Source organism: Carcharhinus amblyrhynchos, chromosome 20, assembly GCF_965287045.1.
Source record: "Carcharhinus amblyrhynchos chromosome 20, sCarAmb.v2.hapA, whole genome shotgun sequence".
NCBI classification, from domain to species: Eukaryota; Metazoa; Chordata; class Chondrichthyes; order Carcharhiniformes; family Carcharhinidae; genus Carcharhinus; species Carcharhinus amblyrhynchos.
In genome coordinates, this window is record NC_137343.1 from 3,874,638 (window position 1) to 3,899,858 (window position 25,221).

Genomic DNA, 25,221 nt, shown 5'->3' on the forward strand with positions numbered 1-25,221 from the left:
AAATTGCCCCTTAGTGTCAGGGGGACTAGCTAGGGTAAATGCATGGGGTTATGGGGAAAGGGCCTGGGTGGGGTTGTGGTCAGTGTAGACTCGATGGGCTGAATGACCTCTTCTGCACCATAGGATTCCATGATTTTAGGTTTAACGTTGAATTGGCCAACTAAGATTTCCATTCTCTGCTTATTCCTTCAATCTGATGGGTTAAAGAGGGAGTCTGTTCGTGACCCTGTTCACTCAGATTACCGCCTCCCTCACTGTGACACTTTCCTCCCACAGTCCAAAAATGTGCGGGTTAGGTGGATTGGCCGTGCTAAATTGCTCCTTAGTGTCATGGGATTTAGCAGGGTAAATATGTGGGGCTACGGGAATAGGGCCTGGCTGGGATTGTTGCCAGCGTAGGCTGAATGGGCCGAACGGCCTCCTTCTGCACTGCAGCATTCTATAGTCTTCTATTCTATGATCAATAACCCCAACCCTTCACCATTGGTGGCCATGCCTTCAGCAGACTGAGCTCTAATCTGTGCAATTCTCTTTCTTCTCCTTTCAGATCCCCTTAAAATCTACTAAAATATCCTAATATCTCCTTATGCAGCTCAGGGACAACTTCTTGGTCTTGTTATGCTCTTATGATGCATCTTGGGATGGGTGGCATGGTGGCACACTGGTTAGCGCTGCAGCCTCACAGCACCAGGGGCCCGGGCTCAATTCCAGCCTCTGGTAACAGTGTGGAGTCTGTAAGTTCTCCCCGTGTCTGCATGGGTTTCCTTTGGTTGCTCCAGTTTCCTCCCACAGTCCAAAGATGTGTAGGTTAGGTGCATTGGCCATGCTAAGTTGCCCCTTAGTGTCCAAGATATAGAGGTTAGGGGATATTAGTGGGGTAAAATACATGGCGTAACGGGGATAGCGCCTGGATAGCTGTTCCAGAGAGTCAGTGCACACCCAATGGGCCGAATGGCCTCTTTCTGCACTGTAGGGATTCTGTGATTGCATGATACCACAACAGCAAGTTAACAATCTAGTTCTCCCTGGAGTGTAAAAATACAATAACACTTATTTCTGAATCAATGTGATTTCAAAATCCCACGCCAGAGACTTGAGCACAGATAGCCAATCTGAGACATGCCCCAGGCAGCGCTAATGGAGTGCTGCACTGGATGACGTGCCGTCTTTTTAAATGTGTCATTCAGTCGAGGGCCCCAAATACTTTTCAGGTCAACATAACAGATCCCCATGTCCCCCTACTTTGACACAGAGCAGGGGAGTCTTCCCCAGTATGTGGGGCCAATATGGTTCACCCCCCCCCAAACAACATCACTAAAAAGTGATTACCTGGCCAGTGTCACACTGCAGCTATGTGGGAGCTTGCTGTGCACAAATTGGTTGCATCATTTTGTACATAAGACCTTTTGACGGAGGCAGACCGAGGGCCCGGGAACTGCAGAATACCCTCGGCCTGCGTAACTGTGTGCCAATCTGAGCAATAACGGCACACAGTAAAATTTGAGGCATTATATAGTTTTAAGTTTTGAAATGTAATGACTGTAATTTTGTTAACAACTGTAAAAATGTTATTTTCTGCACTGTTTGCAATTTTTAGACATGTAGGTTTGCAATGGTTTAATTGAGATTTTTTATGAATAAAGTATATTTTTGGAATAAAAAAATTAATTAGTTATACATAGGGTTACACTGCAATGAAGTTACTGTGAAAATCCCCTCATCACCTCACTCCAGTGCCTGTTTGGGTACACTGAGGGAGAATTTAGCATGGACAATACACCTTAACCAGCACGTCTTTCGGACTGTGGGAGGAAACCCACACAGACAGTGACCCGATTGAACCCAGGTCCCTGGCACTGTGAAGCAGCAGTGCTAACCACTGCGCCACCCATTCCAGCTAAGCATCAAAATACTTCCCAGGCTTAGAGGGTGATGAAAGGTGCTATAGAAATGCAAAAATACAAGCAAATTACTGCGGATGCTGGAATCTGAAAACCAAAAGAGAAAATGCTGGAAAATTTCAGCAGGTCTGGCAACATTTGTAAGGAGAGAAAAGAGCTGACGGTTCGAGACCAGATGACCCTTTGTCAAAGGTATAGAAAGGAAGAACTCTGGTGTTAATACCAATAGGGTCTGCCTCTGTTGGGGGCGGGGGGGAGGTGACAGGGGGTTGGCTAACTATAATTGCCCCACAGATGCAATTCCTGATTCCTTACTGCACTGGGGGTTGGAGGAAAAGGAGGACGTGCATTTGCCAGTCTGAGAAAGGCTGCAGCCTTCCTGAGAGAGAGAAATCTTTAATCCCCAAAGGAAATCCCACGCAGACCAGGGGGCTGGCAGGAGAGAGAGAGAGAGAGACTGAATTCAGTGATCTAACAGTCACTGGTTGTTAAGGGGATTTTTTTTTTGAGCTGTCCCACACTCAGATTCGACTCAAAACCAACCCAATCGCATGGTTAATTCAATTTTTTTTTACAAAATTAATGAGTTGGAGCGACAAGTCAGCTGCCTGTGTGGATCTGCTGTGTGAGTGTGTGTGCAGAGGACTGGCAGTGTCCAGGTCGGATGGAGGGGGAATAGATAGAAAGAAAAGTTTATTTTGCCTGCTGTTAATCTTTTTATTTTGCAGATGCAATGGGTTTGTGTTTGTTTTTCCTGGGGCGGTGGGGGGGGTGGTGGTGGGGTGGGGGGGTTGGTGGTGTGGAGGGTGTAAGTAATGTTATGTAGTGGGGCTTGTTGAGTAGCTGGAAGATTGGATAGTGGGGAGGAGTGGGGGGGGGTGGGTGGTGGTGGTGGTGGTGGCGGATTGGGCTGTGAACATTTTTATCCAACATCTGGGAGAATGAGCACTCAGTGAGGGAGGCAGGAGGAGAGAAGATCGCGCTTTGGAACACACAGACCTGTTGGATTACAAAGCGGCTGCTCCGGGCATGATGCTGGTGGTGGTCACCGTGCTGACATGCTATTTACCCAGGGCAGAATCGGGGCCAGCTCCAAGCGGTGTCATGGACAGCGGGATCGTAAGTAGCAGTTTTAATGTTGAATGGTGCTGGAGAGGGTGGGTGCAGAATAGACAAGAGGGGGGTGGGGGGAAGCGCGCTTTAATGCTCCAGTCTGCTTTATTACACCACAAGCTCCATTCCCTCTCTCTGCTGGAGAAATGATTCACGCTGAAATGTACAATGTTCCGGAGAAGGTGGGGAGGGAGAGAATGAAGAAGGGTTTTTTAAAAAAAAAATCCAAACAAACAAACAAACAAGCAAGCGGGGTTGGGGGGAGAGTGTGTTTTGAATGGTCGGAGCTCAGCAGGCTGGATCCGAGCTGATCCAGACTGAAATCCCAGCTTTACTGGAAATGGAACATGTTCAGTGCCAACTTTTCCATTCTGGGGGTGTGCGGTGCAGGCTCCATTGCTGGATGCTGCTTCCACTGACTGGCTGCACACACTGGAGCAGCAACAGCCAGACAGCAGCTCCCGGGGTCTGTCCCCTTCTCCCCCCGCTCAGATATCCCACCACCCCCACCGTCAACCCCAAACCCCCTTCCCCCCCTATTCGCCTGCTGTGAGTCTGCACAGAGTCTGTGGTCATTACTGGGATGAGGTGAAGGGATTAACAGCTCACACTCACTCTCACACACACACACAAACACTCTCAGGCAGACACACACACACACTCATACACTCTCACTCACACTCTCACAGACACACACATACACTCACACACACACACACTCATACACTCATTCACACTCCCTCTCACACACACACACAGAGACACACTCATACACTCTCACTCACACTCACTCTCACATACATATCCACACACTCTCTCTCACACACACACACTCATACACTCTCATTCACACTCACAGATACCCACACACACACATACATTCATACACTCTCATTCACACTTACACACACACAGACACACACACTCATACACTCTCACTCACACTCACTCTCACACACATATCCACACACTCTCTCACACACACACACACACTCATACACTCTCATTCACACTCACAGATACCCACACACACACATACATTCATACACTCTCATTCACACTTACACACACACAGACACACACACTCATACACTCTCACTCACACTCACTCTCACACACACACATACCCATACACTCACACATGCACTCACAGACACACACACACTCATACACTCACTCACACACACTCACACACACATACACTCATACACTCTCATTCACAATCACACACACTGTCATTCACACACCCACATACCCACACATACAGACATACACACATAATCACACACCCACACACCCTCACACACACACACTCATACACTGTCATTCAGACACACACACACATGCACTCTCATTCACACTCTCACACACCCACACACACACATGCACTCATACACTTAATCACACACACACTCATATGATCACACATACACATATACTCATACTCACAATCACACACACATATATATACACACAAATGCACACACACACAAACTCACATACATGCATATATGCACACAGATATACACACATACAATGGTGCATATGCATATACGCACACACAAACACACATATATGCATACATACACATACACATGTACATGCACACATACATGCACACATACACATGCACTCACACATATGCACTCTCACGCACACATACACACAGGTACATACACATATATACATAGACATGCACGCACACAGATAGCAATAAACTGGGCAGCTCGCCATCAAAGACTGACTGCCTTTTGAAGCTGGCTGGGGCTTTGGGGAGATTTGATCTGCAATATCCGATCAGATGATCGGTGCTGTTAATTCATTCTTCCCAACCCAGTGCCAGTGTGAATTGAAATATGTCTGGTACACATTTGGCAAACCGTAATTTGAGAAGGTAACCTTTATTTTTATTTAGAATGGAAACACATTTCAATTGTGTTGAAACCACACTGAGAAAGAGAATGTGGAGCCTTCCTCACTGACAAAGCAGCGGATACACCCCCACCCCTGCTCCTTAGTCTGCTGCCTAACTCCATAACCAAACCTCTTTGGGTCTTGATGCATCTTCAGAATCCTTTATGAAATCCCTTTTAAAAAGTGTTTAGACAGTCACATGGGTAAGATGGGTGTAGAGGGATATGGGCCAAATCTGGGCAACTGGGACTAGCTTTGGGATTTTAAAAAAGGGTGGCATGATCAAGTTGGGCTGAAGGGCCTGTTTCCCTGCTGTAAACATCTAAGGCTCTATGAAATATGCATTCTTCAAAGCTGAAGAATGGTTCAAATTTTATCAGGAGCTGACAAGAAGAGGGTCCGTAAGGAGTGCAACAGATCCAAGAGAACATCTGTAACTGCTGTCTGTCATCATGTTTACTTAAAATGAGGATATCTGATTTTTCTTCACAGAATTTCTTTATATGTATCCAAGGCTGAGATTGTTAGAGAGCTCCCCCTGATGGCTCATTGTCTGAGACTGTAACTGGGGATCTGTATCTGAAGAACACCCGTCTGTGTGAGTGGAAGCCAGTGGAATTGTTACACTTGCCCCCACAACTTGGGAACAATTGCCTCCAACCCTAATAAAGCAACTCACTCACTCAGACTGATGAGTCAGATATAATGATTCCCTGCATACAGGACGTCTCAGAGTGCAGCACAATGAACAGAGAGAAGGTCAGCAAGCCTACAGGAGATTTGTCTGTATGTATTGCTGTGTTTAAATATAAGAACCCTCCAAATGGAGGGAGCTGTTTTTGTCCATTGCATCAGTTGGTAACTTGGTCTTCGAATTCAGTTTCCTGAGTCCCAAAATTAAATGGTACCAGCCTTTATTCAGGTTTTATTCAGCTACAGAAATATTTAATGCGTTTGGGTTCAGCGTTGATACATTTTGGAAGTTTCTATACTGACTGGATGTTCAATCTGCGAATGACGGGGCTTCCATCATCAACTTAGCTTGATCCATTTACTAAATGAGAGATTGTTTACATCACTGTGTCGTGCCAGCTGTGTTTCACTGCATTTTAACTCTCATTTCTGACTGAGGTCGAAATGGGTTTTAAGTCCCATTCCCGAGTCCTGAAGGTGTAATCTAGGCTGATACTCTTTTGTAGTACTGAGACAGTCCTTTAATTTGATTTATTATTGTCACATGCATTAACAGACAATGAAAAGTATTATTTCTTGCGTGCTACTCAGGCAAAGCATACTGTTCATAGAGAAGGAAAGGAGAGAATGTAGAATATAGTGTTATAGTCACAGCTAGGGTGTAGAGAAAGATCAGCTTAATGCGAGGTAGGTCCATTCAAAAGTCTGACAGCAGCAGGGAAGAAGCTGTTCTTGAATCAACTGGTACGTGACCTCAGACTTTTGTATCTTTTTCCCGACGGAAGAAAGTAGAAGAGAGAATGTCTGGGGTGCGTGGGGGGTCCTTGATTATGCCGAGGCAGCAGGAAGTGTAGACAGTGTCTATAGTGTCTGGCAGTGCTGCACTGTCAGAGGGGTCATATGACGGATGACATGTTAAACTGAGGACCCATTTGCCCTCTCAAGTGGATGTAAGAGATCCCACGCTCACAATACGAGGGAGAGTGAGGGGATATGGTGCCCAGTATTCGTCACACAGCCAGCAGTAACTAAAAGGATCAAAAGTATCTGGGTGTTTATCTTCTTGCTGTTTTTGGGGTGTTGCAGTGCAGGATTTGGCTGCTGTGTTTTCTACATTACAGCATGATCAAAATGAATGGTGGAGCAGGCTCGATGGGCCAAATGGTCTACTCCTGCATCTAGTTTTTATGTTTCTACAACAGTGACCACAGTGGAAGTGTTCCATTGGCTACAGGGTAGTTTGGAACACTCTGAGATTGTGACAGGTGCGGTACAAATTATTTTCCATAATTTAAATAAGCAACTTATTTTAATTTACGAAACCACATGTTTCCAAATCTCCACGGATTTACCATTTCTACCTGTGGCTGTTTGACAAAATCTTGCTCTTTTTTTAAATTTGGGAATTCTAAGAGTTCTGCCCTTGGGCAGTAATGTTTTCCCAATTCCTGATTTCTCTTTTTACAGATTTAGAACATGATTGACTTCATTCAAACTCTGAGACTAGGCAAGAAGCCCTGTGGCTCACTGCCCCTACGTGATGCCTGCAAACTACACAGTTTGGGACCATTCACTCAGAAACTCACTCACTGCCAGAATGATGGTTCAATTGCACCTCCTAGAGGCAAGATGGAAATTGCAGCAAAACTGCTTGCGTGTTCCACAGCGCTTATTCCAGACATGCTTGTTTGTGGTCAGGAAGTAATTTGGATTAAAGGGACAGTTTACCTAAAGAGGTACAAAAAATAAAGAACAAAGAAAAGTGCAGCACAGTAACAGGCCCTTCAGCACTCCAAGCCTGTGCCGTTCATGATGTCCGAATTAAACCAAAGGAAACCTTCTGCCCTTACTTGGTCCATATCCCTCTATTCAGGTACCCATCCAGATACCTCTTAATTGTTGCCGATGTGCCTACTTCCACCACCTCCTCTGGCAGTGCATTCCAGGCACCCACCACTCTCTGCTTGAAAAACTCCCCCCCCACACACATCTCTCTTAAACTTTCCCCCTCTCATCTTGACCCTGTGCCCCCTTGTAATTGTAAGAATTCTCACAACAGTAGGGTTAAAGTCCAACAGGTTGATTTGGAATCACGAGCTTTTGGAGCACTGCTCCTTCGTCAGGTGAGTCCACTGCATCATCACTCCATCATTCCAGATAAACCTGTTGGACTTTAACCTGGTGTTGTGAGACTTCTTATTGTGCCCACCCTAGTCCAACACCAGCATCTCCGCATCATGGCCCCTTTTAATTGACACTTCCACCTTGGGAAAAAGCCTCTGACCATCCGTCCTGAGTATGGGACCTTGAAATCTCTCCAAAAGCAGCACCTCAGACAGTGCAGGGCTGCTGTAGCACCGCGATGGGAGGGACAATGCCTTCAATTCTCTAAAGTGGATCATGGCCTTCTCAAACGCCTGACCCAGCCATGAGTCACTGAACCAAGTTGGCTAAATGCATGATTTGTGTTTAAAAGAAAAAAATCAATAAATTTCCTTTTAATACATTAGTATGTTCTTTAATACAGTAAAGAATTGGGTCTCCAGATTACCTTTGCTGTAAGGGACCCAATCATAAACCTAAACTTGAGGGTAGTAAGACCATGGAGTGCCCTGCCTGCAACAGTAGTGGACTCGCCAACATTCAGGGCATTTAAATGGTCATTGGATAAACATATGGATGATATTGGAATAGTGTAGGTTAGATGGGCTTTAGATTGGTTTCACAGGTCAGCACAACATCGAGGGCTGAAGGGCCTGTACTGCGTTGTAATGTTCTATGTTCTATGTTCTACCATCAGCAGAGTAAAACAGTCCCTAATGTGAGGTCCAAAGTTGGAAGCCCAACATTGTAGGTTTAAGCAATGTTTTGATTTGATTTATTGTTGTCACGTGTATTAACATATAATAAAAAGTACTGTTTCTTGCGCGCTATACAAAGCACACCGTTCATAGAGAAGGAAACAAGACAGTGCAGAATGTACTGTTACAGTCATAGCTAGGGTGTAGAGAAAGATCAACTTAATGCGAGGTAGATCCATTCAAAAGCCTGACAGCAGCAGGGAAGAAGCAGTTCTTGAGTCAGTTGGTACGTGACCTCAGACTTCTGCACCTTTTTCCCGACGGAAGAAGGTGGAAGAGAGAATGTCCGGGGTGCGTGGGGTCCTTAATTATGCCGGCTGCTTTACTGAGGCACCGGGAAGCGTAGACAGAGTCAATGGATGGGAGGCTGATTTGCGTAATGGATTGGGCTACATTCGTGACCTTTTGTAGTTCCTTGCAGTCTTGGGCAGAGCAGGAGCCCATACCAAGCTGTGATTCAGCAGAAAGAATGCTTTCTATGGTGCATATCTAACCATGGCTATCCTCACCAGCAAGTGTTTTTGATGCTCCTTTCATCTTTAAGAGTCACTTTGCACTTAATGGCATGCAGTGACTTAGTCTATAAGTACCAGAGACACCTGCTTAATTGACAGTGCCGAACCACTCAATCCTATCCCTCAAACTGTGCACCCTTCTCTTTAAAAAACTGACTGAAGTTTGTGAGGTGCTTTGAAGTTGTATTTCTAGGCATCATTTTCAAATACTTTTTGTCTATCAGTGCTGCACTGGGTCTGTAATTGGATGAATTTTGAATGATGACCCATGGAGGTTTGGGAAACTCAATAGTGCTGACATAGTCCAGAAATGTGATTCGATCTAATTAAACAGGAAGGCTGAAATGTGGGGGCTAAGATCCCAGACACTAATTTCAACATCACTGCAAAAAGAACACTTTATTTAAGAACACAAGAACATAAGAAATAGGAGCAGGAGTAGGCCATCTAGCCCTTCGAGCCTGCCCCTCCATTCAGTAAGATCATGGCTGATCTGTCGTGGCTCAGTTCCACATTCCCACCCTCTCCCCATGACTCATAATCCCCACACTTATCAAAAACCCATCAACCCGCGTCTTAAAAATATTTAGCGAGGCAGCCTCCACCACTTCAACGGGCAGAGAATTCCAGAGATTCACCACCCTTTGAGTGAAGAAGTTCCTCCTCAACTCTGTTCTAAACCGCCCCCCCTTTATCTTGAGGCTGTGCCCCCTAGTCCTACTGTCCTTTCTGAGCGGGAAGAGTCTTTCCACCTCTATCCTATCCATCCCATTCATCATCTTATACGTCTCAATGAGATCTCCCCTCATTATTCTAAACTCTAACGAGTACAAGCTTAGTTTATTCAGCCTCTCTGTCTTGCACTTGCAGTTAATGGGTTGTGATGTTCATGAATCTTGAACAACCTCTGAACTGCCAAATACGGGAACAACGCAAAACTCTGTGAGCCCCAGACCCTTTCAATGAGGCTGTGAGGAAAAACCTATTAGAACTACAAATCATTGCTGCCTTCAGATAAGGTGCTGTACCTGCAATTTGTATCAGTGTTTCATAAACTTGATGATCTTGGGGAGATTTGTACATTGTTTGGTAAGGAAATGCCACACATTTTACAGCATTTGGTCCATTTGCTGTGTGTTGGTAATTATGCTTAAGATAGGCCTCCTTCCACACCCCGCCCACCCCCCACTTCATCTCACCTGATCAGCTGTCAGTTCCTTTCTCCCTTGTGTGTTTCTATATTAGATATCACTCTTGAGGCTTAAGGGATCAAGAGGGGATCAGGATAACGAATTTGATGATTAGCCATGGTCATAGTGAGTGGCGGAGCAGGCTCGAAGGGCTGAATGGCCTACTCCTGTTCCTACTTCCAGTGTTTCCATGTTTCTCCAGCCTCCCCTTAAATACCTCGACACTCTTCACCTCAATCACTCCCTGTAGAAGCCAGTTCCACAATCCCACTACTCTGGGTAAAGGATACTCCTGTATTCCGAACTGGACTTATTAGTGACTATCTTATATTTGTGGGCCCTAGGTCTGGTCTCTTCCACAAGTGGAAACATCTTGTCTACATCTACTCAAACCCCCTATCTCATCTTAAAGACCTCTATCAGGGAAAATCCTAAGATATTCTATAAGTAAATCAATGGGAAGAAGATAATCAGGGAAAGAATAGGGACCAAGGGGGAAATCTGTGGATGGAGGCCGAGGACATTGTTATGGTATAAAACAAATATTTTACATTGTTTTCACCATGAGAATGAGGAGGTAGTTATGGAACTTGGGGAAAGAGATTTTGAGGCTCAAGAGATAATTACCAGAGGGAGTGACAAGGTTTTAGAGGTATTGACGGGCTTAAAAGTGGACAAATCTCCAGGTTCAGATGAATTGTGTCCAAGATTGTTGTGGGAGGCAAGGGAGAAAATTGCAGGGGCTCTGACACAAATTTTTAATTTCTCCCTGGCCACTGGAGAGGTGCCAGAGGTCTGGAGAGCAGCTAATGTGGCCCCATTATTTAATAAAGGTTATAGAGACAAGCCAGGGAACTACAAATCAGTGAGCCTCACATCTGTGGGTGGGAAACTACTAGAGAAGATTCTGAAGGAGAGAATCTATCTCCATTTGGAGAGGCAAGATTTGATCAGAGAAAGTCAGCATAGTTTTGTCAGAGGGAAGTCATGCCTAACAAATTTGATTGAATTTTTTGAGCAGGTAACCAAGAATGTGGATGAGGGTAGTGTGGTTGATGTAGTTTACAAGGATTTCAGCAAAGCCTTTGACAAAGTCCCACATGGGAGACTTATTAAGAAAGATAATGCACATGGTGATCTGACAAGGTGGATTCATAATTGGCTTAGCGGTAGGAGACAGTGACCAGTGGGGTGCCACATGGATCCGTGCTGGCTCCCCCTATTGATCATCATTTATACAAATGGCATCGATGACTATGAGGGGTAGAATCAGTAAGTATGCCGATGATACAAAGATTGTCTGGTGGTTAACAGTGAGGTTGAGTGTCTTGGCTTCGAGGAAGATTTAGACAAGATAATCAAATGGGTGGATAAGTGGCAGATGGAATTTAACCCTGAGAAGTGTGTGGTGGTTCTTTGGAAGGTGTAATTTGACAAGGAAGTATATTGTGAAAGGTCTGACACTGGAAAGTTCTGAAGAACAAAGAGACCTTGGCGTGTTTATCCACAGATGTCTGAAGGCAGAAAGGCAGGTTAATAGGGTGGTGAAAAAGGCATATGGCATACTCGCTTTTATCAATCGGGGTGTAGATTACAAAAACAGAGGGGTTATGATGGAGTTGTATAGAACCTTGGCCACAGCTGGAGCACTGTGTACAGTTCTGATCACCACGTTATAGGAAGGATGGGATTGCTCTGGAGGGGGTGCAGAGGAGGTTCACCAGGATGCTGCCTGGGATGGAACATTTAAGTTATGAAGAGAGGTTGGATAGGCTTTGGTTGTTTTCGTTGGAGCAGAGAAGACTGAGGGGTGACCTGATCGAGGTGTACAAGATTATGAGGGGCATGGACAGATGGATAGGGATTAGCTATTCCTCTGAGTTGAAGGGTCAGTTATGAGGGGACACAAAGTGAGGGGCAGGAAGTTTAGGAAGATTTGAGGAAAAACATTTTTATCCAGAGGGTGGAATGCGCTGCCTGGGAGGGTGGTGGAGGCAGAATGCCTCACATCCTTTAAGAATCCTGGATGAGATCTTGGCACTCCATAACTCCATGAGTGGAGTCAGACACTTTAGGAACTTTCAAGCGGTTATTGGATAGGCACATGGAGCACACCAGAATGATAGGGAGTGGGATGGCTTGATCTTGGGATTGGACGTAGCTCGGCACAACATCGAGGGCTGATGGGCCTGTACTGTTCTATGTTTCTATAAGATTCAAGGCTGTGGGCCAAGTGCTGGCAAGTAGGATTAGGTGGGCAGGTCGGGGTATTTCATGCATCATTACAGACTCGATGGGCCAAAGGGCCTCTTCTGCACTGTAGTATTCTATGATCAGGCCCTCCCTTTGCCTTCTCTTCCCTGGAGATGAGTACCAACCTGCCTGAGAGTTATAACCTCTCAGTTCTGGCATCATTTTTGCTAAATCTATTTTTTTGCAACTTCTCCACTGCTTCTGTGACCTTTTGGTAACAAAGAGATAAGAACTCTGTGCTGCACACTGAGCAACATCCAATTAAAGTGATAACAACGTTTTTCAATATTATCTTTCGAAAATGCCTTTTTTCTGGCTTTAAGATGGTATTTTTTAGCAATTTATGTGTCAGTTTCACTAGATCCTTCTGACCGCCCCCCCTTACCCCAATCAGACTCTTACCTTCGAGGAACCTCCTATTTGTCCCACCAGCTTGCACCACCTCACACTTTCCTGTCTCGAAGTTAATGTGAAATTTACATATGCTGAGGGACCTGAAGTATTAAATCATTGCTCTACATCACCACACCATTCAATATTTGGAATCCAACAGCCTGAGTCCCCAAGATAAAATACTGCGCATGCTGGAATCTGAAACAAAAACAGAAAATGTTGGAAAAACACAGCAGATCTGTCAGCATTTGTGGGAAGAGCCAATGTTTCGACAAGGGATCATCCAGACTCGAAACGTTGACTTTATTCTCTCTCCATGGCTGCTGTCGACCTGCTGAGCTTTTCCAGCATTTTCTGTTTTTGAGTCTGAGTCCCTTGTTCCTGACACTGGTGTTTTTTACAATAAAATATTATCACCTTCCTCCCCCTGACCTTTCTGTCCATCACTGTCCTCAGTCTGCAGAGCTGGAGGCTACTCACGGACTTCCATCTACATGGTTCCTCAGTTGACCCCAGAGGGTAGACAGTGATTGGTCTTCAATCACCTTTCACCTCTCTGACCCTCCTAGACTGCATTGGAAGATAAGATGATTCCTTCGCCACACCTCAGCAGATCAAGTTGCTTCAGATCTATTGATCTATGGGTCTGTAACTGATCTACTGAAACCAGGTGAGGAAATTGCCAGAGAAGTTTTCCACAGATTTCCCTGGATTGATCAAGAATCCCTACAGTGCAGAAGGAGGCCATTCAGCCCATTGAGCCTGCACCAACAACAATCTCACCCAGCCCCTGTCCCTGTAACTTTATGTATTCACCCTACTAATCCCCCAACTTACAATCTTGGGGCACAAAGGAGTAATTTAGCATGGCCAATCAACCTAAACCTCACATCTTTGGAGTGTGGGAGGAAAGCGGAGCACCTGGAGGAAACCCACGCAGACATGGGGAGAACATGCAGACTCCGCACAGACAGTGACCCGAGGCTGGAATTGAACCTGGGTCCCTGGTGCAGTGAGGCAGCAGCACTATCTATTGCGCCACCTCATCATTTTTATTTTTTCTCTTACCTCCTCCCAGGAAGGTGTGAGGCAATGTGTCAGGATTAAGATTGGGAAGGGGTCCCCTAAGCTTCAGCTGTGGCTCAGTGTGTTGTTCTTTGTCTAAAAGTTCATGATTTCAAGTCCCACTCCAGAGACCTCAGCTCATATTTCCAGGCAGACCTATCCAGTGAGGGTGTGCTACACTGTCAGAGGTGCCAACCTTTGGATGAGATGTTGGACTGAGACCCTCCCTGCTCTGTCAAGTAGGTGCAAGATCCATGGCACCAACTGAAGAACAGCAGGCCAATTCTCCCTCCTTGCTACAGAGGGAACGCAACAAAGGTTTACCAGGCTGATTCCTGGGATGGCAGGATGAGCAGAGATTAAATTGGTTAGGATCATATTCACTGGAGTCTACAAGAATGAGAGGGGATCTCATAGAAACTGATAAAATTCTAACAGGGTTAGACAGGGTAGATTCAGAAAGAATGTTTCCAATGGTGGGGGTGTCCAGAACTAGCGGTCATTGTTTGAGGATAAGGGGTAAACCTTTTAGAACTGAGCTGAGAAGAAATTTCTTCATCCAGTGGGTGGTGAATGTGTGGAATTCACTATTACAGAAAGTAGTGGATTCTTATTGAAGTTAAATATTGGCCAGGGTGTTTAAACATTGTCTGATTTCAAGAAGGAATTAGATATAGCTCTCAGAGCTAAAGGGATCAAGGGATATGGGGGGAAGGGGGGATCAGGATCTTGAATTTGATGATCAAAATGAATGGCGGAACAGGCTCGAAGGGCCAAATGGCCTACTCCTGATTCTAATTTATATGTTAAGTGTCCTGGCCAATAGTTATCTTCAATGAGCATCAATCAAAAGGAAAATGATCTTGTCAATATCATGGTGCAGTTTGTGGGATCTTGCTGCGTGTAAAATCATCACATTACCTACATTACAACAGTAACGATTCCTCTGGTCCTGGGGTTGTGAAAGGTGCTATATAAATGTAAGTTTTTTTGGTTATTTCTCATTCCATGTGTTTTGGATTGTTGCATTTCCTTTATCTGTTAATTTATTGATCTTCCTTCATTTATTCTGCACTTTCTGCTGAATGCCAGCGGGTAATGCGACAGATAATCTTACCTCTTTTAATATGTTTCTAACTCATCACAAGACCATAATCTCTCAGTGCAAGGGATTAAAGGACATCATTTATTCATCTCCCAATGTCTGCTTTAATCTGTAATCACATCTGACTGATTAGAATCAGTATTTTCACTTCATACAGCCCGCGTGTGTGGTGAAGTTTAATGTGTGTGTTACTGTTGCCATCTGTATGAACCCGCCACAGCCCTGCATCCCTCTGCGATCTCTGCAGTCCTCTCTCATCCTAGCCTCTTGCACATCCCCAATTTTTGCTTCTCTCCCGCCACGCTTTCAGTCCTGTAGACCCTAAGCTTTGGAGTTCCCTCCCTCCACCTCTCAGCCAATCTACCTCTCCTTTAATCTTTGAGACATCTCTTGAAGCCTTCGACCAGGGTATGAGCTATAAGGAGAGGCTGGACAAACTAGGGTTGTTTTCCCTGGAGTGGTGGAGGCTGAGGGGAGACCTGATAGGGGCCTGTCAAATGATGAGAGGCAGAGATAGGGTTGGCAATCAGAATCTTCTTCCCAGAATTGAAATGTCCAATACTAGGGGGCATGTGCCTAGGGTGGGAGGGGGAAAAGTTCAAAGGAGATGCGAGGAACATTTCTTTTACACAGAAAGCAGTAGATGTCTGGAAGGTGCTGCCAGGGGTGGTGGTGGAGGTAGATGTGATAGGGGCGTTTAAGGGACTTTCAGATAAGCACAGGAAAATGCAAGGAATAGAGGAATATGAAACAAGGGCAGGCGGAAGGGATTAGTTTAATTTGGCATCATGTTCAGCACAACATGATGGGCTGAAGGGCCTGTTCCTGTGTTGCACTGTTCTACATTAGACATTCAGTCACCTGGGTGGGCAACTTTTTGTGTGGCTTTGTGTCAAATTTATGCTGACATTGCTTTCAAACTTTGGGGTGTTTTACCATATTAAAGCAGCTAGCTAGATGTAGGTTGTTGTTGTAATCGGTGTGTTCAGGAGATACCATTTCTCTCAAAGTGCTGGGTGGATGTTTTTTCCCACTTCTGTTCCTATTTGTTGCTTACTTTGCACTTGAATTCTCCCCTCTGCTGGAGTTTTGAAAGTGGCCTGAACGTAGCATCTAACGCAGGAGCAGCTGGACCCTGCTGGGTGGCTGATGTGGTTATTTATCGGGCCATCTGTGTATTGGGTGCAACAACAGTTTGGATGTGAAGAGTTGTATTAAATGTCTGGGACTTGCTCAGTCAACCCTGTTCCTCATTCAATGATTTGTTTTTTTTCTCCCTCTCAGAAGATTATTTTCCTTTTAATTCAGATTCTGGCTCTCACCTAAAGCCGTCAGTCAGCCCTTGGGCAGAGGAAGATGTGTGACTCAGAGTTGAGAATCTGTGTGTGTATTTATAGGAAATGGAAAACGCAGGGATGTCCCTCTCTGTGGGGAACGCCAGTCACATTTTGTGCTGCGTAGGGAAATTACGACTTCTGTTCTACACCTCAACCATAACTTGCATTTATATAGCACCTTTAGCATGGTGAGGTTGGGAGGTGATGAACAGTGAAGTAGGAAAGGGATTTACATGCAGAAAGCTATCAGTAAAGTTGATGGATTGTTAGGTTTTAGCTGACAGAACCTGGAGTACCGAGAGTGACATTTGGCTCCAGTTGTACACAGCCTCGATCAGAACCTCAGCACTCTTCTTTAGCTCTGAAGAAGAGCTGAAGTGTTGGCTCTATTCTCTCTCCACAGCTGCTGTCAGACGAGCTAATCTAGCATTTTCTGTTTTTGTTTTAGATTCCAGCATCCGCCGCAGTATTTTACTGTTACTTTTGATTAGACCTCACCTGGAGGGGGCACTGCCCCTCAGGAAGGGAGTGGCTGGGGCTCGGTGACACAGTGGTTAGCACTGCTGCCTCACAGCGCCAAGGATCCGGGTTCAATTTCAGCCTCGGGGTGAAATTGAGTTTGCACGTTCTCCCCATGTCTGTGTGGGTTTCCTCCAGGCATTCCAGTTTCCTCCCACACTCCAAAGATTTGCAGGTTAGGTGGATTGGCCGTGCTAAATTGCCCCTTAGTGCTCCAAGGTGTGCAGGTTAGGGGGGAGATTAACGGGTCAAGTGTGGAGTTAATTTTTATTATTTATTTCCTCTAGCCAGTGAATCCAGGACAATGGGGTATGTCCTTAAAATTACAGCAAGGAGTTTAGGAGCGAAATTAAGAAGCATTTCTTCACACAAAGGGTATTGGAAATCTGGAACATTCTCCTCCAGAGTTCTGATGACACCACGGATCCGTTGCAACGTACAAGACTGAAATCAAACAGATAAAAATATCAAAGAATGTCGAGCCAAGCAGATAAAGGAGTTTAGTTTTACCTGAATCATGTTCTGCAGAGCAGGATTGAAAGGCTCATTGTACCATCCTCCAAAGTCATTCAAAATTCTCAAGGGCAGTTCAGGATGGGCAATAAATACTGGCCTAACCAGCGAAACCCACATCCCTTGATTGCTGTTCTACAAGTGCCAACCGATAGTTATTAATTCATTTTACAGGATGCGGGCGCCATTGGCTAGGCCAATATTTTTACTGCCCATCCCTAGTTGCCATGAGAAGGTGGTGGGTGAGCTGCCTTCTTGAACTGCTGCAGTCCCTGTGGTGTTAAGTATATGTTTGGTACCCCGTTCTTTGCTTGTGATGGTACCACAGCTTACCCTTGAAGACATCCCAGATCCAAATGGCAGCACAAGTCATCAGATGGTTTCGGAGTCCAACCGCAGATGGCAGCCCTCTCCGGGACAACCTTTCTCTGGAAGGACAAAGTCTGTTAACGACAGAGAACGATGATCCAACCTGAACTCAGTACCACCACAGATGCTGCTTCTAATAACTTAAGCTTTCCTGGAGAACATTGAGAATTAAACCATCGTCCTCCATTAGCGATCCCTGATCTGAATTTAATATTGAGTCGCTCTTTTGGACTCGTATTTACTGATAACCCAACGGTGGCCATTCTAAACGCTGCCTCATGCTTGAGGCTACCATCTGATCTTTACCAGCTATTGACTGAGACCATCTTTGACAAGTCTTGAGCTTAATTAAACACTTCCACAGAATACCTACAGTGTAGAAGAAGGCTATTTGGCCCAACAACTCTGTGCCGCCTTTCCAAAAGAGCATCTTATCCAGGCCTGCCCTATCCCTGTAATGCTGCACATTTACCATGGCTGACCCACCTAATCTGCACATCTTTGGACACCAAGGAGGGATTGTGCATCCTCGCTCATCCCAAAGCCATAAAATCCCGCCCAAGGTCAACAGACCTTTCAATGGTCCACCCCTTGCCTGCTCTGATTCCTGTGGCAGGCAGACTGGTAAAGTTCCAGCCTAAGGGTCAATTTAGCTTACCCAATCCACCTTACCTGCATATCACTGGACACTAAGGGTCAATTTAGCTTACCCAATCCACCTAACCTGCACATCTTGGGACATCAAGGGGTAATTCAGCTTGGCCAATCCATCTAACCTGCACATCTTTGGAGTGTGGGAGAAACTGGAGCACCCGGAGGAAACCCATGCAGACACGGGGAGAATCTGCAGACTCCACACAGACAGTCCACCAAGGCCAGAAGTGAACCTGGGTGTCTGGCACAATGAGACAGTTAATTGATGGAGTTACAATTTGGTAGTACTTCCCCCCCCTCCAAAATTCTTTATTAATTAATGAACTAGTTGCTCTGCCCCTCACCCCACAGCCAAGCTTCTGTCCAGTGGTAAAAGGAGAGCAAATGGTCAGCAATGTGTCGAGTGGGCCAGTGGGTTGTACACTCAAAGCCCTGACCACAAACAGCTAGGCTGATGTGGCCACTGAGGGATCGCTGTCATATCGGAGCTCTCTCTTTTGGAAGAGATATTAAATCCGGGCTCAGCAACTATTTTCACCTTCAGAAACTTTTTTTAAAAATTGCCTGAAACCTATAGAGAGCAAGAGAAACAAAAAATCAGCATTGCTAAATACTTGGTAAATTGCCAAAAGTCTTTGGCCCAATACAGAATTGCATTCTTAATAAAAAAAGTGCATGTATTGAATTTATGCATCAATTCAAAAAAAGCTCAATTAAAATTGTGTTTTTTGACATTCTTTAAAGTAAAATTTTCACAGAATCCCTACTGCACAGAAGGAGGCCATTCGGCCCATTGTATCTACATCGACCACAATCCCACCCAGGCCCTATCCCTGTTACCCCACATATTTACTCTGCTAATCCCCCTAACATGGCCAATCAACCTAACCCACACACCTTTGGACTGTGGGAGGAAACCAGAGCACCCAGAGGGACCCACACAGACACAGGGAGAATGTGCAAACTTGAACGTGCAAACTCCACACAGTCATCCGAGGCCAGAATTGAACCTGGATCACTGGTACTGTGGGACCGCAGTGCTAACCACTGTGATGCCATGGACAGTAGTTATTTAAAGATGCATTAGAAGTAAGAATTTCTCAGCTATTGATTCTCACGATAAAAAATAGCTTTGAACAGCACATTCAGAATATTTATTATCTGGGCTACATTAGAAACAATAATGGTTGCATCCATAAAACCTGTTCATTAAATGAAAAGCATTACCCATAACGATGGTTAGCTTTACAACTCGAAGAGGTTCATTTAGAGAACTATAATGGTTTTCGGTAAAATAATCATTTGAAACGATAAAATTCAGCATATAGATTAGCTTTACATTCCCACAATCAAAACACGCTTCTCACCTTCCTAACTTTAATCTTTTAGGCTTTTTGCATGTTAATGCAATCAAACTGGAAAAGAACAATGCGATCTTAGAGCTGGAGCCAAGTTTAGCCTCTCAAGTGTTTAATGTGGGGCAGCATGGTAGCACTGCTGCCTCACAGCTCCAGGGACCCGGGTTCGATTCTTGGCTTGGGTCACTGTCTGTGTGGAGTCTGCACGTTCTCCCTGTGTCTGCATGGGTTCCCTCTGGGTGCTCTGGTTTCCTCCCACAGTCCAAAGATGTGTAGATTATGTGGATTGGTCATACTAAATTGTCTTTTAGTGTCCCAAGATAAAGGTTGGGGGGATTAGCCATGGTAAATGTGTGGAGTTACGGGAATGGTGCATGGGTAAGATGCTATGCCAGAGGGTCAGCTCAGACTCGATGGGCCGAATGGCATCTTTCTGCACTGTGGGGGTTCTATGAGTTGTTCAGTTCAGCAATGGTGTCTCAGAGAATTCCTTAATCCCCATTTGTTTACTCTTAGAGAATGGCTTAAATTCCTCTTTGTAAGGGATTTTTATAAAAATCTTTGACCTTGTTTATCTTCTCCTGCAGAAGTTTCTTGTACCGAAGTATACTTCTTCTGTCAGACTCCACCTGGAGTTCAGACTGGGCACTGTATCTCAGGAAGGATAATGCTATTGAAGTGGGTGCAATGGAAGTATGCACGTCAATGGCTGAGTGTTATATACAGGGTGGATTGTGGAACTCACTCTTCATGAGCTGAATTTGAGGTTTTTGATCTGAATCCATTAATGTTGATATTTTCAGCCTGACTCCCAACTCATTGCGGTCGCTGCAGGATACTGCTAACTAGTTCACTTCCTCCTGTGTTGTAGTAACATTCAGGCAGGTGAGAAGTTGTTCATATTTTGTTTCTCTTTTATCGGTCAGTTAGGTTACAGGCAGGCTGTAACTCAACCCCATTTATCCACATCTATGAGGCGGCACGGTGGCACAGTGGTTAGTACTACTGCCTCACAGTGCCTGGGATCCGGGTTCGATTCCTGACTTGGATCACTGTGTGGAGTCTGCACATTCTCCTCGTGTCTGCGTGGGTTTCCTCCAGGTGCTCTGGTTTCCTCCCACAGTCGAAAAGTGTGCGGGTTAGGTTGATTGGCCATGTTCAATTAATCTAAGCGTCAGGGGGATTAGCAGGGTAAATATGTGGGGTTACGGGAATGTGGCCTGGGTGGGATTGTGGTTGGTGCAGACTCGATGGGCTGAATGTCCTCCTTCTGCACTATAGGAATTCTACGGAGATAACCTGAATCCCTGGCCCCAACAAAAGTCTTAAATTAAACATTTCCGTTGCCCCTCAGCGCCCACAGTCTTGGCCGTTCCCCATCTTCTCTTGTAGCGTTCCTGCACACAGTTACTCCATTCCATACCTTTTCAGCATTTGTATCCGTTGGGAACAACTTCATCAAGCTCCCTGATGACTGTTTCCTTCCAGATCATCTCCTGACAAATCGCTTCCATTAATTTGAGTTTATCCAAGCTCTGCTACCTTCTGCTCGGTGACCTACGTTGCCTCCTGCTCTGCCAATGCCTCGGTATTCAAATGATCAACCTTGCTCATTCCCTCCCTGCCTCAGTAATCCCCTCCAGCCCACAACTCTTCCCAATGTTTGCACTCCTCCCATTTAGATTCCCTGTGCATCCACAATTTTATTTGTCCCATGACGGATGTGTCCTCAGCTGCCTGGACCCACAGCCCTGGAATTCCCTCTCTAACTTCGCTCTGACTCTCCACCACTCTCTCCCTTTAGACGCTAAACCTATGGGTGGGATTTTCCAAAATTTCTATCCAACGTTAATGGACGTTTTTTGCTGGTCCATCCAGTTTTCTGCCCCACTTGTGGTGATTCTTGTGGCGGGCAGGACCGGAATGTCCCACCCTACATCTTTGAGCAAGCTTTCAGATACCTGTCCTGACACCTCACAGAAGAATCATAGAATCCCTACAGCGCAGAGGGAAGCAATTCAACCCATCAAGTCTGTACCAGGCCCTCCCCATGCCCTATCCCCATAACCCCACACATTTACAATGATTAATCCACCTAACCTGCACAGCTTTGGACACTAAGGGACAATTGAGCCTAGCCAATGCCCTTAACCTGCACATCTTTGGACATTAAGGGACAATTTAGCACGACCAATTCACCTAACCAGCACATCTTTGGACTATGGGAGGAACCCCTCACAGACACGGAGGGAATGTGCAGACTCTACACAGGCAGTGACCAGGAATTGAACCTAGGTCCCGGTTAGCAGCAGTGCTAATCACTGTGCCACTGTGTGTGGCCAATAATGTATCAATGAGGCACCTTGGGATGTTTCATTTCATAATAGGTGCCCATATCAATGCATATTGTTGTAATAATGCAGAATTCAATCCTTTAGCTACTAGCTTAAAAATCACAGTGCATCATGAAATAAAAATAGAATGAAACCTCATTCCGATAGAGACCTGATGGAATGATTGACTCTCTCTGTGTCACAATGCCTCTCACTCATTCAGTGAACAGTGGCCCTAGCCCACAATGAGTGAGGCTGCAACTTGTTAACTTCAGGGTGAGGTCTTCATCCGCTCACATAATTAATGAACAAAGATGGTCACAGGCCCTGTCGTTCCCCAAAAACCATGTCTTGAAAATTAGTTCTTGAGGACTCCTGGCCGGTTCTGAGGGTTGGACTGATAGAGTGAGGCCAGTGCTGCACTGTCAACGATGCTGTTTCTCAGAAGAGTCGTTAAACCAAGGGCCTGTCCGTCCTCTCAGGGCAGATGTCAAAGGTCCCGTGGCGTCACTTAAAGGATTATGTAACACAGACAAGAGGCCATTCACTCCATTGGGCCTGTGCCAGCTCTTTGAACGAGCTATCCAATTAGCCACGCACCCCAGCTCTCCCTCCATCTTCCTTTTGAAGACAGTTCCCCCTGGCGTCCCGATCAGCACCGGTCCCTGAGTTGGGCAATATTCCGAGCGAGGTCACCCGGCAAATGGACCTACCAGAGAGCAGATTTTGTCAATCAGCAGATGAGCTAATGATCAGATTTCTGGGTGGTCCTGACGATATGATAATGCGCTGTATAAATGTAAGCTCTTTCACTTAGAGAATTTTCCCCGGACGATCCTTTATGTTTGAAAGCATTGAAAACCATGCCATTTTATTACAGCAGATCAAAAATGTGCTTATCTTTTTTTTTCTCCGCAGTTTCCATTCCACAGTCTCTTATGATTTATTACAAAAGAACATTAAATATAAAGACAGAACGCAGAAAGCTTTACCAGTTCATAATTTCAGCCCATGCACAGAGACATCCTTGAGTGTTTATCTGGCAATCTCAGGAGTGAAATCATAAATATTCATTGCAATAATAAATTAACAGTTTGACTAAAACTCTTAGTCCCACACGGGAGTTAACATTTGCAGCTTTTAAGTCTATGATGTTGTGAAGGATGTAATCAATTAAAGCTTCATAGCGTACAGTGAAATGAGTTTTTCCAACCTGAAATCTTCCCCTCCATCCTGCGATGGGTAATTATCATGGGGACATGTCTAGAAACTGTTTGAATTTTGCAAAAGGAAGTACTTGCATTTCCATTGCACCTGTCACATCCTTAGGACGTTACAAAGCACTATAAAGCCAATGAAAGCTATAGTGTGCGATGCCTTGTGGTATTATCACTAGGCTATTAAGCCAGAAATGCAACTAATATTCTGAGGACCCGGGTTCGAATCCCGCCATGGCACAATTTGAATGCAATAAAAAATACCTGGAATTAGGAATCTACTGATGACCGTGAAACCCCATCTGGTTCACTATGACACGAGGTATATCGCTCCTTCAGAGTTAGATCTCAAGTCCTTTAAGGAAGGAAATCTGCCGTCCTTACCTGGTCTGGCCTACGTGTGACTCCAAAACCACTGCTCTCTGAAATGGCCAAGCGAAGCACTCAGTTCAAGGGCAACTAGGGATGGGCAATGAGTGTTGGCAGCCAGTGACGCCCCCGTCCCACGAATGAATAGAGAAAGGTATTTTGTGATGTAACAGTCACTGTTGCACAGAAACTCAGCTAATGTTCTGGGGACCCGCATTTGAATTCGGGATGTGTATGTTAGAGGGATTAGCAGGATAAATATGTGGGGTTCGGGGAATAGGGCCTGGGCCTGATTGTTGTCAGTGCAGACTCAATGGGCCGAATGGCCTCCTTTTTGCACTGTAGGGATTCTATGATATGGTTTCTATGTTGCAATGTAGGAAGCCAATTTTGCACAACAAACTCCCACAAACAGCAAAGTGACAATCTCCAGATGATCTTGACTGATGTATAATTATTGGCCAGGATTTCAGGGAGAGTTCCTCAGTTCCACAATAGAATAGTGGCCTGGTGCTGTACACCATGTGAGGAAGCCTCGGTCTAACAGCTCGTTCAAAAGTTAGCACCCGTGACAGTGCAGCACTCCCTCAGTGTTACATTGAGAGCGTCAGCCTAGAATCTGTGCTGCAGTGTCTGGAGGAGAGTCTGAATCCACGACCTTCAATTCAGAGACAACCATTTTACCCACTCAATATCTGTGTGGAGAAATTAAAGAACTGATTGTTAATCACACACCTGGAGTAGTTGAGAATGCGTTCCAGATTTCTAATATTCTTACTTGTTTGAACCTGGGGAGATGAAGTACGACTTAAATGGCAGTGTTACATCTCAATGACATTCCCATGCATTCCTGATGATGACTGCAGAAACAACTTGCATTTAAATAGCGCCCTTGATGCTGTGAAATGTTCTAAGGTTCTTCACAGGAATGACTTGCAAACAAAATTTGACATTGAACATGAGGAGATGAGAAAGTCTGTGACCAAAGATTGTACTAAAGGAGGAAAGGGATGGAGAAATGGAGAGATTTAGGAGGAGATTCCAGAATTTAGTGTTGTAATTTGCCTTTGAGGATTAGCAACATGTCATCACTTTAAGAAAGTGTGTCATGTGATCCAGTCTCAATTTCGTTTTGGCCTGGAGCAGAGCACACACAAACACAGCTCTGCTGCTAATATCCTCAAGCTTTCTGTCCATTTCGACAGGGGGGCATGGGCTTCCTAGGGGGCATGGCCTCAAAATAAGGGGGAGCAGATTTAGGACTGAGTTGAGGAGGAACTTCTTCACACAAAGGGTAGTGAATCTGTGGAATTCCCTGCCCATTGAAGCAGTTAGGGCTATCTCATTGAATGTTTTTAAGGTAAGGATAGATAAATTTTTGAACAGTAAAGGAATTAAGGGTTATGGTGAGCGGGCGGGTAAGTGGAACTGAGTCCACAAAAAGATCAGCCATGATCTTATTGAATGGCGGAGCAGGCTCAAGGCGCCAGATAGCCGACTCCTGCTCCTAGTTCTTATGTTTTTATGTTCTTCCACATATCTGTTCACG

General features: G+C 45.2%; 1 protein-coding gene across 1 annotated transcript in view; it reads left to right on the forward strand.

Annotated features, from left to right (window-relative positions):
- Positions 1-2,865: 2,865 nt before the first annotated feature.
- mmp17a (matrix metallopeptidase 17a) overlaps positions 2,866-25,221 on the forward strand; it is a 107,958-nt gene continuing 85,602 nt past the window's right edge. Inside the window, exon 1 of the mRNA XM_080207987.1 lies at positions 2,866-3,020. Coding sequence (XP_080064113.1) covers positions 2,931-3,020 — 90 coding nt within the window. The 5' untranslated portion in view covers positions 2,866-2,930. The remainder of the gene's footprint in view (positions 3,021-25,221) is intronic.